Here is an 18,530-nt window from a genome sequence, read left to right on the forward strand (position 1 = left end):
AGATGTTCAAAGAAGAGCACTTGTTTATTATTCTGTACTTTTAAATTTCCTGAATTGTGAGGCTATGTGGTAAAAATATGCATAAAATATGCATTAAACAATTTCATTGGTTCATTGTGGACATTACATTAATTAAACAGGTTGGTAAGTGTTAATTGCTTAGACCACTGTCTAGCATGTGGTAGGCATCCAATACCTGTTAGCTACCCACATATCCTGCCTCTGTGATTGGCCCAGTGCCCAAGGGGCACCATGCCAGAACCAGAGAACTATGGTTGATGGTAGGTTTTGCAGCTAGTGGGATTGTGAGTTTCCCAAACCTTGCATTAAAAATGTGGAGTGAAACCCAAGATGAATCAGGTCAGGAGTCAGACAGAGATCGAGGAAATAAACCCAGAACCAGCGCCTAGAGTTTGTGAGTTAGAAACTGCGAGGTAGGGAAAAAAGTAGCAGTTGAATAGGTCAACAGGGTAGTCTGTGGTGACCGACATTTAACAGGAAAGTGAAATGGACAAGGACCTTCCTTTGTACCTTCCTGTCTCTACCTCTTGCCCCCCAAAGTCTTAGAAGTAAATTATGTGGGTGAGGTATTTGTACCTAAGAAGTGGGAAGAATGAGACTGAGGAGTGACAGGACATTGGCAATAATAGCAATCACTACTATTTATTGTTCACTTCCTATGTGCCAGACACGTTAGTGGGTGGTTTATATGGTAGCTACCCTGCTTCAAGTAAAGAGCTGATTGGCTCTCAGGCATTCCAGGTGGGTGAATGTTAGAGATTAGCTCATTTGACCTGAGCTGAGAGTGATGTCAGGAAGACCACAGGTTCAATTTGGCGGGGCAGAAGGACCAGTGGAGGTCACGATTCATCGTGCATGTGACGAGTAGGGGCTTCTGTGTGGCCATGGGATTTATTCATGATTATGATGGGAAAGGGACCAGTGAAGTCCCACCTTCACCATGGAAGGATAGGCTGGCGATTACTACTGGGGTCATCTATAGCATGTTTAATTTTAATATTTTTTATTGTGGTAAAATATGCATAAAATAAAATTTACCACTTAGCCATTTTTACATGTATAATTCATTGGCCTTAAGTACATTCACAATGCTATACAACCATCACCACTATTCATTTTCAGAACTTTTTCATCATCCTAAACAGATACTCTGTACCCATTGAACAGTAACTCTCCCCAGCCCCTGGTAATCTCTTTTCTACTTCCTGTCAGTATGAATTTGACTACTCTAGGTACCTCATATAAATGGATTTATACAATATTTGTCTTTTTGTATCTGGCTTATTTCACTTAGCATAATATTTTCAAAGTTCATCCATACTGTACCATGTATCAGAATTGCCTTCCCTTTGAAGACAATATTTCATTGTATGTATATACCACATTGTGTTTATCCATACATCTGTTGATGGCTCTTAGGGCATTTTTAAGAGTTGTGTTCTGGGCACTTTATCCAGTGTCCCATTGGTTCTCAAAAGGTCACTGTACTTACCTAGGCAGAGAATGGTGGGAGCCTAACAGGTGTCCCCTCCTTCAAACATGACTGTAACTGCGGAGTTTATTTTATTCAGGACATCTTTCTCATGGGAATAATATTTCAGATTGTTCCATTTGTATTTTTTCTAACATATTTAATAGTTTTTTAAATTTTTCAATTACAGTTGACATACAATATTTTATTAGTTTCAGGTGTACAACATAGTGATAAGACATTTATATAACTTACAAAGTAATCATCCTGATAAATCGAGTACCCATCTGATACCATAGTTATTACAATATTATTGGCTATATTCCTTAGGCTATACTTTATATCCCCATGACTGTTTTGTAACTACCAATTTGTACCTTTTAATCCCTTCCCCCACCTTCACCTATCCCCCCAACTCCGTTACCATCTGACAACCATCAAAATGTTCTCTGTATCTATGTGTTTGTTTCTGTTTTGTTTGTTTATTTCATTTTATAGATTCCACATATAAGTCAAATCATAAGGTATTTGTCTTTCTCTGACTTATTTTACTCTGCATAATACCTTCTGGGTCCATCCATGTTGTTGCAGATGGCAAGATTTCATTCTTTTTTATGGGTGAATAATGTTCCATTGTATATGTATGTACCACTTTTTCTTCATTCATTCATCTATTGATGAACATTTAGGTTGCTTCCATATCTTGGCTATTGTAAATAATGCTGCAATGAGCATACAAGTGCATATGTTTTTTTCAAATTAATATTATGGGTTTCTTTGGATAAATACCTATAAATGGAATTACTGGGTCCTTCTTTGTCTCTTGTTATAGTTTTTGTTTTAAAGTCTATTTTGTCTGATATAAGTATTGCTAGTAGAACTTTTTTGCTGTTTCCATTTCCATGAAATATTTTTTTCCATCCCTTTACCTTCAGTTTGTATGTATCTTTCCATCTGAAGTGAGTGTCTTGTGGCAGCATTATGTAAGGGTCTTGTTTTCTTATCTGTTTAGCCATCCTATGACTTTTGGTTGGAGCATTTAATCCATTTACATTTAAAGTAATTGTTGATAGATACGTAGTTATTGTCATTTTATTATTCATATTTTTTATCTTTTTTCCCCCTGTCTTAAAGAAGTCTCTCTAACATTCCTCATAGTACTGGTTTGGTGGTGATGAACTCCTTTAGCTTTCTCTTGTCTAGGCAGCTCTTTATCTGTCATTCAATTCTAAATGACTGCTTGGTTGGGTAGAGTAATCTTGGTTATAGGTCCTAGCTTTTCATCACTTGGAATATTTCCTGCCACTCCCTTATTGCCTGCAAAGTTTCTGTTGAAAAATCAGCTGACTGTCTATGGGAGCTCCTGCTTTTCTCTTGCTGCTTTTAAGATTCTCTCTTTGTCTTTAATCTTTGGCATTTCAGTTATGATGTGTCTTGTGTGGGCCTCTTTGGGTTCATCTTGTTTGGGCTTTCTGGGCTTGTATAACTATTTCCTTCACCAGGTTAGGGAAGTTTTCCATCATTATTTCTCCAAATAGGTTTTCATTTCCTTTCTCTCTTCTTCTTCTTATGATGTGAGTGTTGGTGTGCTTGATGTTGTCCCAGAGGCCCCTTAAACTATCCTCATTTTTTTTGGATTTTTTTTTTTTTCTGTTCTGATTGGGTGTTTTCTACTTACTACCTTATCTTCTAAATTGCTGATTTGATTCTCTGCTTCATCTAATCTACTGTTGATTCCCTCTAATGTATTCTTTATTTTAGTTGTTGTATTCTTTATTTCTGTTTGTTTTCGATCTTCATTTTTATGTTTCCTATCTCTTTGTTGAAATTCTCCCTGAGATCACTGAGCATCCTTATAACTGAGGTTTGGAACTCTGTGTCTGGTAGATTACTTGTCTCCATTTTGTTTAGTTCTTTTTCTGGAGCTTTGTTCTGTTCTTTTATTTGGGCATGTTTCTTTGCTTCCCCATTTTGGCTGCCTTTGGGTGTGTCATTTGTGCAAGTGGTTGGGTGGTGCTTTGGTGTGGTCTGAAGCTGGCCATTGGTTCTGGGACCTCTTGGGAGGGGCTCTGGTGCAGGCCAACGTCAGCTGCTGCCTGTGCCCTGCCCAGGGCCACTTGATATGAGCGACAAAGTGATCTGCAGATGGTTGACATTTATTCTGGGCTTGGAGGTGTCTGGGAGAGGCTAAGCTGTGAACTGAGGCTGGCTGCCACCAGTGTCGGGCTTGTGGCTGCTTATCAAGAGTTACAGGGCACACTGAGACAAGATGCTGCTTGTTTGGGATTTGTGAACCTTTGAGAGGTTTTAGGAATGTCCACAGCATGAGCCAAATCAGGCCGCTTATATGGAGAAGCCACTGGAAATGGCTTGGGTGGGCCTGCAAGTTGAGTGGGGTAGGGTCTCAGGGAATCACCAGGGTGGGGCAAACAGTGTTAGCCAGGTTGATGGAGACTCAGATGTGGGGCCAGACTGTGTGTGTAGGCTGGGTGGGGTGTGGACTCGACAAAGAAATAGTGGTTTCTGCCAGTATTTCTGTCTGGCAGACGGCTGCAACTCCAGCCCTTGTCCTCAAACCAAACAATTCAGTTCCTCCCCTTATGTCCCTGGCACCTTTGAACTGTCCCAGCACTGGAGCTCAGAGCAAGTGAACCTGTCAGTGAGTAAGTCTGTTTATGGTCCCTTTAAGAGGAGCACCTGGGACTCCAGCAGCCCTCTGTCTCACTCAGCCATAGTCTTTGCTGGTTTTTACAGCCAGAAATTATTGGGACTTCTCTTCCTGACACTGGAACTCTGGGTTGGGGAACCTAGTATGGGGCTTGGACCCCTTGCTCCTCAGGGGGACCTCCACAGCCGAGATAGCCCTCCTGATTTTTAACTACTACACATGGGTGTGGTTCCAGCCCGCTCCCCATCTCCCCCTCTCCTTCCAGTCTCTAAGTGGTTTCTTCTGTACGTTCTTAGTTATAATACTTTTCTGTTCAGCTAGACTTCAGGAGATTCTTAGTGATGGTTGTTCTGTAGTTCAGTTAAAATTTTGAGGCGGTCACGGAAGAAGGCGAACACAGCATTTACTCCACCATCTTGACCGGAAGCCCTAGATTGTTCCACTTTCACTTCTGATTCTGACCCAGTTAGAATCAATTCCCAGTTAACTTACCCAGTTAGTACAATCTGATTCATTTTCTCTTATTCTCTCCCTTCTCCCTGTTACTTCTCTCCCTATTGTGCTTGTTTAGTTCCTGCTTTCTTAGACTCCCCCATCTCTATTCTTTTATGTCCTCTTGCCTCATTTCCTCGGAATCTTATTGTTCTCTTCTAGAATACTCTTGCTCTGTTTCTTCACTGTTTTCCTCTCTTCGTTTTCTTATTCCTTCCTCTCTTTCCCATAGTTTCTTCTTGCTCTACCATTTTTAATTTGTGACTCAGAATTGACCCAAATTATTATTTCTTTAATTTAACATATAACATGCTTACCGTAATCTAGACTCTGTTCTAAGTACTTTGCAAATATTAACTCATTTAATCCTCTTTACAGTTCTATGAAGTAGTCCCTATTCTTGTCTCTATATTACAGATGATGACATTGAGTCACAGATTGGTTAGATAATTTGTACAAGGGCCTCTCTTGGTCAGGGGTGGAGCCAGGATTGGAATCCAGGAATGTGGCTCCAACAAACAGGTCCTGACTTACTTCACTCTTTACTGAATGCAGGAATGCAGGTGCCCAGCTCAAGGGCAGAGGGGTGTTGTAGTTCAAGGTCAAATTATACATAAGAAATGCTTGTCCTACCAAGTTCTAAAATGTTTAGAAGTACTATATTCAGAAGTCTCATTTTATATTTTCATAAGAGTCTTTATCTACCTTTTTTCTTATACTAGTTAAACCTGTATTTTTTCAAGTACAATATTAAAAAATCATTTAATCTTAATTATAGAGCTGAAAAGTATTTTGATTAACTTATTTTATAAAAAGGTAACTGATTTGCCTTAATACATTTAGTTTTGTTTTCTAGCTATGTTTAATCATTGACATTGTAACAGATGGTTTCTTAAACTTTCATTTCATCTAAATTAATTGTATTTCAATTAAATTACTAGTAAATAAAGTTTTTATAGTATTCTGAGAATCAAAATATAATGTGTAGCATAACTTTAAAGGACATATACAGTCAAAGTGCCATCACTCAATCTACAATGAACAATTGGAACTTAATTCATGTTTAAGTTGCTCATCCTTCATGGGAAGGTACTTCTTACTTCATTGATTTCCTCAGATCAGTTATATAGGTCTTCATTCATTTGTACCAAGTAGTTTAACTTAATTCATCATTTTTTGATTCAGAGACTTGGAACATTCATATAGAATTGTTAATATGCTTACATTGCTTAATTTTTATCTTTCTTACCTCTGTAAGTTGCCTAATTTGAGTTTTCATATAACATTGGTTTTCTCCTTCATTACTCTGCATCAGACTTTTCTTTGATGTATAGTTTTTATTCTGAGGTTTTATAATCTCATAAGATTTAACTCTGAAATTCCTAAAGTGGATATTTTGTAATGTGCTAATTCATATCTAGAACTTTTGTCTTAGACAAAAAGAAAGAAATGTCCTAAAAAAGTAAAGGAAAGAAAAAATCTATTTTCTTAACAGGGAGAGCATTTTTATTTTAAAAAAAATTGAAAATCTTTGTCTCTTGCTGAGTGACCACCCTTCAAAGGTCTTACACAAGTTTTGTATTCAGCTCACCCTATATAATAAAGTCTTATTTATTTATTTATTTATTTAATTATTTTCCCCTCTTCTTCCACCTCTCCTCTCCCCCTCCTCTTCAAGCCAGTTTCTCAGGCTAGTTGTGTAGGACACAGCTCCCTTGCCCATATGGTATTATGATTGCGCTCCCCCCTGCTGAGGCAATCAGTCGTCAGTCGGCCACTTACAGCAGTTTGTGGCCGCTCACGGCAGCTCTCGCTGGCTGCCGGCCACTCATGGCGGGACACAGTAGCCCATGGCAGCACCCCACGCCTCCGGCTGCTCACAGAAGCCCAGCTCCAGGAGAGCTGTTGTTCACAATCTTAGCTGTAAAGGGTGCAGCTCCCTGGCCCATGTGGGAATCGAACCGGTGACCTTGGCCTTAGGAGCACAGTGCTCCAACCACCGGAACCTCTGGGCCCTATAAAGTCTTAATTCGCTCTTAAGTAGGGGTTACCATTTTTTTTTTTTTTTTTTTTTTTTTTTTGTAATTTATTCTGCCTGCTTGCTTTTATTTTGTTAGACTATTGTGATGGCTAGCAATGCTGTGTTCCTTGATTTGGGCTACACAGTTCAAGACTGTTTCTATAACTAGGAAGTTAAGGATAGAAAGCTTCAAGAAATAAAAATAAGACTAAGCTAAACAGCTTTAGGCAAGGTAAGGAATCTCCGGTTCAAGACTCATCTAAATCTTATCCACAACTGATCCAGTGACAGCAGTGTGGTGTAGGGGTGAGAGCTCTGAAGTCTCAGGCCCTCATTTTTGTGCTGTTTTCCATTTGCTGTGTGACTTGAACTGATTCATTGCGTCTTTGTGGTTTTGAGTTTGTCATCTATAAAATAGACATTGCTCTGGTTGAGTGGTTCTCAAACTATCCTCTCCTAAAACACTAGTGTTCTAGAGCTGAACCAAGGTCTTCTTTCATTTAAATAAAAATAAAGGATAGAATTTTCTTATTTTTGAGGTTTTATCCCATGAGATTTCATTAACCCTTTGTTGCTATTGCTGCCAGGCATCTTTGCCAAATGAACAAGTAGCAAAAAATGTTAGTGGAAAGCTTGGGAATATCTAGTTTTGCTTAATTTGATAGTTTTAAGAAAAATTATAAAGTGATGTTGGATGTGATTTTTTTATATAGCTCATGTAATGGATCCACTTATGCTGGAATCATAACCCAGGTCAAGTGTTCTTAGTTGATGGGAAGAGAAATAGTGTCAAATAGTGGCTAACCATCTGGACTCCATGGCCAGATTGCCCAGGCTCGTATTGCCGCTCTGCCTCATATTAGCTCTGTTACCTTGGGCAAGTCACTTAATCTCTCACTTTCTCAATCCCTCACCTGTAAGTGGAGGTAATAATGTACCTACTTCGTAGGTTATTGTGAGGATTAAATGAATCAATACATGTAAAATACTCAGAACATGTCTGGCACATAATAAGTGCTATACAAATGCTAGCAGTTATTATTTTGTGATGTAAAAAATGTCTTAATAGGTTGGAGGGAGGATGAAGAAGGTAAAGGGGGTCAAATTTATGGTGATGGAAGGAGATTACTTTGGGTGGTGAGCACACAATGGAGTATACAGATGTTGTATTATAAAATTATACATCTGAAACTTATATAATGTTATTAACCAACATTACCTCAATAAATTTAATTTTAAAAACATATTAATATTTCATGGTGCTCAGAAAAGAACACTGACCTCATGGGTCCTGTGTTCTGAACATATTTGAGAACCATAGGCCTGATTTCTCTTGCAGTTCTTAAATTCCATTATTTTATGTCATAGAATTGGGTTCCCCCTGATCTTTCTTCCCCCCTTTTTATAGCTCATTGCTTTAATGAATATGTTTTTTACTCTATACATAGAGAGAAATTACTTTTTTCATTTACCAAGTGGAATCTAATCTTAAATATGATTTCTGAGGGGTTTCCTTTCTGTTTTGTGACATTGTAGGTGCTTTGTATTATGTACATTAATTACAATTGTTATCTATTATTAAATACCTGATATACTTCAGTTCTTTGTCTTTATGCGTGAAGAAACTGAAGCTCAGAGAAAGAAGAAACAAATTGTCAAAAACTGTAAGTGGCATATTCAAGATTTTAAGCCAGGCTGTCTGACTCCAGAGCCTGCTGTAACATAAGTATGGCAAATTCAAGTTCCTATTCCAGTGGCAGTAGTATTTATGGTAACTCATTTACAGCAAGCTCAAGCAGCACTCCTCTAAATGGAGACTAATTTCTATATAAGTATTCCTGAAAGATGCTCATTTTATACTTGGATCAGCAAAAGTCACCATATAGCTGTACATACGCATTCAAAGAAAGGTGAAAGAGTAAACAAACAAAATAAGCAATTGCTTGTACATCAGGCCAGAGAGCATCTGGGCCCAGGCACTCCCCATGTGCCGCAGAGGAACCTCCTGTAGGTGCACTTCTGCCCTGGCCCCGAGGGGAGGAAGCTAGCCAGTCTCCTAGTGCTTGGTGTCTGCTCTCCCCTCAGCCTTCTTGTGCTGCCTCTAGGATTCCCCTCTGCTGGCAGCACTGGGTTGGCTGCTGTCTTTCCGCAGTGCAGTGGTGATGGATACAGGCCTGGGCAGTGGGAGCTCAGGGAAATATTAGGGCAAGAACAACGGAAAAAATCCCTCCCTCCCAGCTCCCCCCTTTTGTGGTGACTGATCCCCCTCTGATCTCCCTCCTGAGCCCATCTGCAGCACCCTCTCCAGATTGCCACTCAACCTTCTCCAGTTGCTCACAATTTTTATGTTCATTTTGCAGGTCCATCAGTCTCCCTCTAACTTCGTTCTATGGCATGTCTAGTGTTGGATTTCAGGGAAGGAGCCAGCAATTTATGCTAGTTAGTTTGTAGGAGCCAGAAAAGTCTGGAATGTGGTGTAGTTCTTTCTATTTAAATAATGTATCCGTGGGCTACCAGCCGGGTGGAGCGCAAGGCTCATAATACCAGCATGGGTCAGGGAGCTGTGTCCTACACATCTAGATTGAAACAACGGCTTGAACTGGAGTCTGGGGGAAGGCGGAAAAAAAAATGTTTAACAATAAATAAAAAAATAAATAATGTATCTGGTATATAAGGTATCATACCAGTACAGAAATTTCTGTCGAATTCATCACCTTTCTGAGGTTTGTAATGTACTAATAATCCTATGGAATTTAATCACTATATATAACAACATTTTAAAGTGAACTTTTATTTATAGTTTGACCTGTGATCCCAGGTACATATCTACCTTTGAAGGTGGATTTGGGTCTCTTCTAACACCTCTATGTACAGGTGATAAAACAGGAGCTTTATTATTATTATTATTAGTTTCAGGTGTACAAAACAGCATAGTGATTAGACATTTACACATCTCACAAAGTGACAACCCCAGCAAGTCTACTACCCCTCTGACACCATACATAGCTATTCTAATACCACTTACTATATTACCTGTGCTGTACTTTGCATCCAGTGACTATATATTTTTTTTAATTAGTTGACATTCAGTATTATTTTATATTAATTTCAGGTATACAACACAGTGGTTAGGCATTTATATAATTTATGCAACGATCCCCGGGAGCTTCTTGACAGTAGGTTCTGAGTGGCTTTGGAGTAGGGGCTTCACGCGGCACAGAAGGCCTAGTGAGGGTGGGAACCAGGCTGGTAGATGATGAGGGTGTGTAGCTCTGGGGTAAGCAGCAGGATGGGAAGGGTTCCTACTAGAGGAGGGCAGGCAACTGTGGAGGCTAGGTCCCTAGGACACTCCATTTTCTGGTTCAGAGCCCAGCCTTATTAGTGACCTGGCTGAAAAAGTTGGCATTTGTCTTTCCTTCTTCCTTCCCCTCACTCTTTAGCACTGTCAATCTCACCATGCAGGTGACACCCTGGGGTGAGCTGGGAAGTACGCCATCCAACTCGCCTACTAGATTGGGAGTTCCACGGGAATAGGGTTTTTGCTCACCTTTTTATGTTTTATGTTCACAAAGCGTGAAAAAATTACTACCATTTCTTGAATTTGATCCCAAATGTTACCATGTTTTATTTAATCAAAGGTGTTGATGGTAAGATACACAATTGTTTTATATATCATTACAAAAGAAAAAAGCCTTGCTAATTAAACTCTGATACAAGTGCTTTTTGCCACTTAGAATTTTTATGATAGTATACCTATTGAAAGAGCTCTTTTGGATTTATTATTTAGACATAGATTTTTTTTTTATCATATGACTCTTGTACATACCTGGAAGGGAAAATGTAAGTGAAATAAATTGATTAAGGTATTCCTAAAATTTGTCACTTTCAGAGTCTGACTCTTCAGAATCACTTTTGACTCAGAGTCATGGATTTGTCTCTGTCCCCTCAAGAGTATTGGTGACTCAATGTTTCTTAAAAGGGGCACACTGCTGTCATCAGGAATTTCTTCCAAGCAGCTAGTACCCAGTCCGGGAGTTTTGATCCTGGTGTTTTCTTGCTTGGCCTGTGGCAGGCCAGTCTTCCCACATAGTTCGGTAATAACAGCACATAATGCAGCTCATCTACGTCACTGTCTTTATACCCAGGTCCCATAGGTTTGGTTGTTAAGGTCATTTTTCCAATGATGAATATTTGCTTCCCTAATCAAATCTATGCCCAGCTGCTGCTCCCACGCCTTTCAGTTTTAATGCCAAATTATAGTGTCATCTTTTTTAAGACATTTAAAATGGCAGTTAGACTCAGGGTGTCTAGTGCTGACAGCATACATGACTCAGTGAAGCGAGGACAGAACTAATGAAGGGCTGTGAGCAAGGTCACACAGGAGGAGGCAGTGGCAGCCACTTCCTGACTGATGGCGCCTGCAGGACACCACTGTTGTAAAATAGATCCCTAGTTCAGAAATGTTAAAATGTGAAAACGTGCATTCTAGACAGATCATTAATTCTTACAACTACAATGCTGGGCAGATAATTTAGATTTTCAAATGAGACTGAGATTCAGTTTGTGGCTTACTAATATCACACCCATGAAGTACACAGTAGATTTAGGAGCATAGAACTCAGATTTGTCTGATTCTAAAGCTCATACTTTCAACTATACAATACTATGCAAGAAAAAAAATAACTAGAATAGAAACTTTAAGAAGGCAAGTATTTTTTTTTTTTTGACACACTGATGTTTCTTAAGGACCTAGAAAAGTACCTGACACATAGCAAATACTTAATAAGTATTCATTGAATAAAGTCGTAAGAGAGGATAGAAATGCAAGCATGTCCTTCTCTTCCTAGAAGTGAAGTCTTAACATTTTGGACAACGGGTAAAAGGAGGGAAGATGGGTGACCATTTTCTAAACAAGGTGTAGTTTGGTTCTCCGGTTCTTTCAGGGCTATAGAAGAGGCAAAAGTGTGAGGCGTGGAAGGAAGTCTATCGCCAGCTAACAGAGCCTGTCAGCACCTGCCTAGTGGACAGCGCTGCAATGGCTCCTCCCGGTCTCCTACAAATCAAGATCAACAGGGCTCTATAAATTGTGCAGTTAAAACAGGAAAACAAATATGACATACCTTACTATAAAGGAAGTTCATGTATAGGGCATTTATTATTTGATTAATTGTTAGGTTTTAAAAAATTATGAAATGTTTTGAAAATTCTGAAGCTCCTCTGTAAAATATGAAAGTTGATATATTTGAACATTACTATGTGCTAGATCTTGTACCTAGAATTTTTGCATGTATCATGTTAACCCTCACAATAACTACAGGAGGTAATTATTATCTCTGTTTTACATATAGTGATATTGAAAATTTAAATAATTTGGCCAAGGTTATGTAATTAGTGAGCAGTTGAGCCAGTCTGGAAGTCAGGATGTTCAATTCAGATTCTATGGATTGTCTACTTTACTGTTTCTCATGTAAGCTCAAGACTAGGATAGATTTGAGAAACCATTTTATACTCACCTTTTGCAGATGATGCCAGAAGATTTAAAGTGACTTATTTAGTAGTGGAGTCATGCTTACAATTCAGTTTTCCTGAGCAACTTATTAAACAATAAATTATTACAGAATGTCATTAGTGTTTAAAATAGCTTAGTAGATACAGACGCTTAATATATCTTATAACTATCTTGAAGAACAAGAGCTACTAACTGGGTATTCTGTATCTCTGTTGTGGATTCCAGGCATTTTTTGAATTAACGCGTTTTTTTTTTCTATCTTGGGCTTCTTTATGTGCTAACAGTATTCTAAAGTTATTAGGGACTGCCATTGTGGGCAGTATTTCACATCCTTGTTGCTAAATTTTACTGACAAACTTTCCTATGTGCAGATGACTGTTCTGTTATTTTGCTCCACGTCTGCTAAGTAGTTATTTCCCTTTTATCCTCCTGTATCCTTGCCTTACGTAGTTTACTGGTATTTTATGTCATGCAATGTCCACTTCCTTCCTTTGGTCACATTAGAACAAAGATGAGTCAGTCTGTCCCTTCCCATTTCTGCTTACTCGCTCCCATTTATCCTTCACGTTTCATCTTCTCTGAGAAATCATCCTTGAACACCCTGTCTGGGATTAGGTGTCCTCTTCTCTTTTCCCACTGCACAACGTGATTTCTTTAAACCACTCCATACAGATTATCGAGTACCTACCACATACCAGATCTAGAGTTACTCTCGTGGATAAACACATTCCTTGACATGAAAGAACTTAGAGAAGAGGAGGAAGGTAATTAGACAGAAAAATGCAATATGATTGAAAACCTTTTTTTTTTTTTTTTTTTTAAAGCTTGTATTGGGGAAGGGGAACAGGACTTTATTGGGGAATAGTGTGTACTTCCAGGACTTTTATTCCAAGTCAAGTTGATGTCTTTTCTGTATTAGTTGTGGAGGGTGCAGCTCAGCTCCAGGTCCAGTTGCCGTTTTCTAGTTGCAGGGGGCACAGCCCACCATCCCTTATTGGAATCAAACCGGCAACCTTGTGGTTGAGAGGACACGCTCCAACCAACTGAGCCATCTGGGAGCTCAGCGGCAGCTCAGCTCAAGGTGCCGTGTTCAATCTTAGTTGCAGGGGGCAGGGCCCACCAAAGGACTCGAGGAATTGAACTGGCAAACTTGTGAAAACCTTTTTTTTAAAGCTAATATGTGTTTATTAAATAGCAGGCATTGTGCTAAGCATTTCATATGCATTATTTCATGTCATTCTCTCAATAACCTTATGATCCTCATTTTACAGAAGAGGAAGAGGAATTTAGGGAACTTCTGTGTTTTGCCCAAGGTCAGTTAAGTCTCAGAATCACTACCCAAATCCAGGTCAGAGCCCAAGCTCTTAACCACCTCTTGTACTAACTGCTGCCTCCCCACAGAGCACTGTTCCCCCATACATCCCCAGAGCCCTCCTGTACCAGGCACAGGGAGATGAGTGCCAGTGTTGGAGTTCAGAAACTAATAACGATTTAACAGTTGTACAACAACTTTAACTGAGTATTTTCCCTGAGACTTCAAAAGAATTCAAGATACAAACATGTATAAAACAGTGTATGTCCAAAGTTATTTATCACTGCATTACTTATAGTAGCAAAAGATTAGAAATAACCTAAATATTTATCAACATGAGATTAAGTAAATTATGATATATTCATACAATGAAATGATGCAGCTGTAATAAAGAATGAGGAAACGGTGTATGGATATGGAACAAGGTAAAAGGTATGGTATTATGTGGAATACACAAGGTTTAAAAGAGATGCTACTTTGTATAGAATCAATAGTATGTTGTTATTTGTGGTTGGAGAGGCAGAGTATAGCTGTTCGTTTTGTTTTTTTATTGGGGAACAGTGTGTTTCTCCAGGGCCCATCAGCTCCAAGTCGTTGTCCTTCAATCTAGTTGTGGAGGGTGCAGCTCAGCTCCAAGTCCAGTTGCCATTTTCAATCTTTAGTTGCAGGGGGCACAGCCCACCATCCCATGTGGGAATTGAACCAGCAACCTTGTTATTGAGAGCTCGCTCTCTAACCAGCTGAGCCATCCAGCCACCCCTCCTCTAACCAGCCGAGCCATCCAGCCACCCCTGCAGAAGCTCAGCGGCAGCTCATTGTCTTCAATCTAGTTGTGGAGGGTGCAGCTCACTGGCCCATGTGGGAATCGAACTGGCAACCCTGTTGTTCAGAGTTCGCGCTCTAACCAACTGAGCCATCTGGCTGCCAGAGAGTATGTATGTTTTTGCTTGGATGTACATAAAATATGTTTGGAAGAATAGACAAGAAACTGATCATATAGGTTGCTTCGGAAGAGTTGCTAAGGGGTTCCACATAGAGAGATTGTCTGCTCTATACCTTTTTGTATCTTTTGGATTTTGAGCCAATTGCATTTACTACCTCTTAAAAAGATATAAATAAAATGAAAATGAAAGCAATAATAAGCCACTTTCTAGGAATTAAAACAAATGCAGAAAGGCACTCTGAGCTGTGTGTGTTTCATTAATACATAAGATAAGCCTGCCTTGATCCTCTTTGCATCCCAATGTCTAGCAGAGTCTGCACTTGAGTGTTTGTGCAGTTCATGAACCAAGTTGAAAAAAAATCTCAAATTCCTGTATGGGAAGGATACAACATCTTTTTTGTGGTATTCCTGCTAAAAATACATCTCCTGAATCTAACCACGAAGCAACAGCAGACTAACTCAAACTGAGGGACATTCTAAAAAATAAATGGTTTGTGCATTTCAAAAATGTCAAGGTTGTGGAAGACTAAGAAAGACTAGGGACTTTCCAGAACAGAGGGGATTAAAGGGACATGATAACTCAGTGCACTTTATGTGATACCAGATTGGATCTAGGGCCCCCTAAAAGTTGTTTCTTTCTCTATAAAGTACATTAATTAGACAATTGACAAATTTTGAATAAGGTCTGTAAATGAGGTAATAGTTTCACTAGTAAGTTCCTAATTTTAATAGTAATACTGTGGTTATGTGATAAAATGTTCCATTTTTAGTAAATAGGCATTTAAGAATTTAATAGTAGAAGGTATTATATTTGTAACTTACTCTCAAATAGTTCAGGTGAAAAGAGAGAGGGGAAGAAAGAGAGAGAGAGAGAGAGAGAAAAGAGAATAATAAAGTAGACATGGTAAAATGTTAACATTTGGGAAATCTGAGTGAAGAAAAACAGGAATTCTTTGTACTATTTTTGCAGCTTTCCAGTCTGAAACCATTTCAAAATAAAATTTAAAAAATGCTTCCCATATGGAACATTTTATAATTTTGTAATACTGAGCCTTTTATGTCCTTTTGAACAAATTTGTGTTTTTCTTCACATAGATCTTTATATTATTGTCGACATTTACTCCTAGGTGTCTTAATAGTTTTGAACCTTTTAAAAAATATATAACAGCTTTGTTGAGGTATAATTTCACGTACTGTACAACTCACCCCGAATATCTTTTTATATCTGCTTAAATAGTGCTGTTATGTAAGGAAGGTATTATTTTTTAAAAAATCAACTTTATTAGGCTAAAATTTGCATATGCTAAAATTCACATATTTTAATTGAATAATGGATTGATGACTTTTGACACATTATTCCCCATGTAGCCACCACCTCACTCCAGAGACAGGATATAGAACATTTCCATTTCTCCAGAAAGTTATCTGATGCCCTTTTGTTTATATGTTCACCTGTTGGTGGACATGGTTGTTTCCAGTACTCTCCGATGAAGAGAAGAGTCGGGTGTGTACAGGATGAGTGTATGTGTGTGGTGGGAGGGCTTTGGGGTGCGGGTGAGGATGGTAGTGTAGAGGTGAAGCATGCAATCTCCTCCATAGTTCCCATGCAGTTAGGACATGGCAGTTCCTATATCCAGAGTTAGGCCCAGACACTGGGTGTTCCAGTACCTATTCTTTCTTTGGACTTTAGTCTGGTTCAGAGGTTGGAGCATGTGTAGTCTTAGAATGTGTTTCTCAGCTTATTTCCATTGTGGGGGCTAAAATTAATACTTTTCCTTCCACCTTCTAAATTCTTCTAGCTGAGCTAGTAAACAAATTAATAGAGACAAATTAACAGGAGGAGAAAATCAAAATTTTAATACATGCACATGGGGAATTCACATAAGAATGAAAATTCCAACGATAGTATATATGGATATATATAATATTTTGGACAAATGGGGAATGGAGGGGGAGGGGGTCTTAGATTTCAGAAGTGAGAATGGGAGATTTACAGGTAGTTGAGGAAGAGGGGACACACAAGGCAGGTAAATTCTGGCTAGGCAACTCAGAAACAATGGGAAACAGGGTATCTAGCTAACAGGTCCCTGCCTGAAGCCTTCCTATTTACCATACTCAATTCAAACTAGGCTGCTAGGGTGAGCATCCCAAGATTCCCTTCCTGGAATAGGCCTTTCCGTCTGAATCTCTTAGGCAGGAAAGCCAGGGTCAAAGATTCTTTTTGAGTCTTTTGTTTCTTAATAACCAGCTTAATTAAAATTAATATCCCAAAAGGCACAACTTTGGTCCCCTTCACCATTAATAATGGGGAAAATTCTGGCTTCATCTTGGCCAGTGGTCTTTATTACCCTTAGTTTAACGGTGTTCTGAGCAGTGGCACTTTTCCTATCTACGTATGCTACTTATATGGGATGTCGGGAGGAGGTGTACCAGGCATGGCTGCCCAGCTGCCCTATTATACAGCAAATCTCACAGGACTTTTAAAATGCCAGCATTTTACCATCATCGAAAGGGAAGATTGATTTCCTTAAAAATGCCTATTTTGGAAAAGAATAAGATTTCAAGATGTAGATATAGTGCATGTTGATGTTTGATAAGGCTTTTGATTTGTTTGCTAATCCCTCCTGTACTGACCAAATGGGAAACAACGTTTATATTTATATTCACCAAATTGTGGCCCAGAAAATTCAGCCTCCCCCATTGCCATGTTTTCCTCGTTTTGTGACTTTTGTTATTCTACTGTTTATTCGAGGTGGTATAGGAGGTCAGTGCTTAAGCAAGTATGCAAGGGAGGGGGTGGCTGGGGCTGTGCAGCAGTCAGACTTGGGTGTGAAGCCGTCACCTACCTGCATTTCGCATCTGGGAATCTCATTCTCATTAGAACTAAGAGCATCACCTTCTGTGTTTGTAATGAGCGTTACTCATATCTCATGTATGCTTAGAACATAGCAAGCGCGCCATACATTGTATTATTCATACAAATAATTTCTCCATTTTTACCTTTCTGCCCAGGTATGTTATCTTTTACAAAGTTTTTTTTCCCCCCTCTCTTTGTGGTTGAAACTGATTTATTAAAATGATTATTTATTACAATTATTATTAAATAAAACTGATTTATTTCAAGTCTTGGTTCCTTTTGTCTCTTTTCTCAGGCACCTTATAGGGACCTCTATTTGTCCTTCATGAACACTCGCATGGTAGACAGATGACTGTCCTCCACCCCATGCTGCTGTAGGTGCCCCGAACGTGGAACGGTCCCCAGAAAGGATGGATTCCAAAAATGAAAGCCCACACGTGTGGCCTACATCTGCAGAGCAGGAAGAGAATGCTGCACAGGTGAAGAGTGGTCTTTCCCGCTTGGTATTGATAATGGTTTTTGAGTTGGGTACAGTTTGCTGACAGCTAAATAGCAGCTTCTACATACATAGTAATGAGTAGCTGGCAGGGAGCTGACACGCAGAACTGGTAGCTAAGGAACAGGCAGGGTTTCAGCACTTTGAGTGCCCTGTCAGTATGGTCCAGTGTGATTCAGAAGCGCTGAGCTATACCACCCAGAGGCTTCTCTGCCTTTCCCCAACTCATTGTCATAATGTTTCACTCCCCCTTTTTATTTTGTTATTGGTGCTGAAAGTGTGTTTCTTTGATATTGTTCAGTATAGGGTTTTGATTCTCTGTGAGTAATGAAATATAGGTGTATCTATTAAAGTGAGTGGCTTTTTTTTTTCTTTTCAAATTTGGAATGTAAACCTCTAATTGAAAGTTGTCCTGTTGAGTCAATACCTCTGGAGATTAGTCGCTTATTCAAATGCCACTGTAACGGATGATCTCTGCCTTTCCAATTGCTATCATAACTAGCTACATGCTCTTTTGACTATTCTCAGCAAAGGCAAACGTCTGCATTTTTGGTGTGGATTTGAGTTTTGAGAAGAGTCGGCAGTCATACAGAGGCATGTTTTGTATGCAACCAAAACGTAAAATTTGATTTTTAAGCATTATTTGATTTTTTATTAAATTACATAATCATAATGCTATTATCAAAACCAGGAAGTTAATACTGAAACATTTAAATATACACATTTTATTTAATTTAAGCA

General features: G+C 39.0%; 1 protein-coding gene across 6 annotated transcripts in view; it reads left to right on the forward strand.

The window, feature by feature from the left end:
* Positions 1 to 18,530, forward strand: part of PRDM10 (PR/SET domain 10) — a 91,480-nt gene that overhangs the window by 17,546 nt on the left and 55,404 nt on the right. For all 6 annotated transcript variants that reach the window (XM_088800819.1, XM_088800820.1, XM_088800822.1 and 3 more), the window contains exon 2: positions 17,589 to 17,772. In XM_088800819.1, coding sequence (XP_088656945.1) covers positions 17,704 to 17,772 — 69 coding nt within the window. In that variant the 5' untranslated portion in view covers positions 17,589 to 17,703. The remainder of the gene's footprint in view (positions 1 to 17,588; positions 17,773 to 18,530) is intronic.

The sequence above is a fragment of the Rhinolophus sinicus genome, chromosome 9, assembly GCF_057876585.1.
Source record: "Rhinolophus sinicus isolate RSI-liver-muscle chromosome 9, RSI-T2T, whole genome shotgun sequence".
NCBI classification, from domain to species: domain Eukaryota; kingdom Metazoa; phylum Chordata; class Mammalia; order Chiroptera; family Rhinolophidae; genus Rhinolophus; species Rhinolophus sinicus.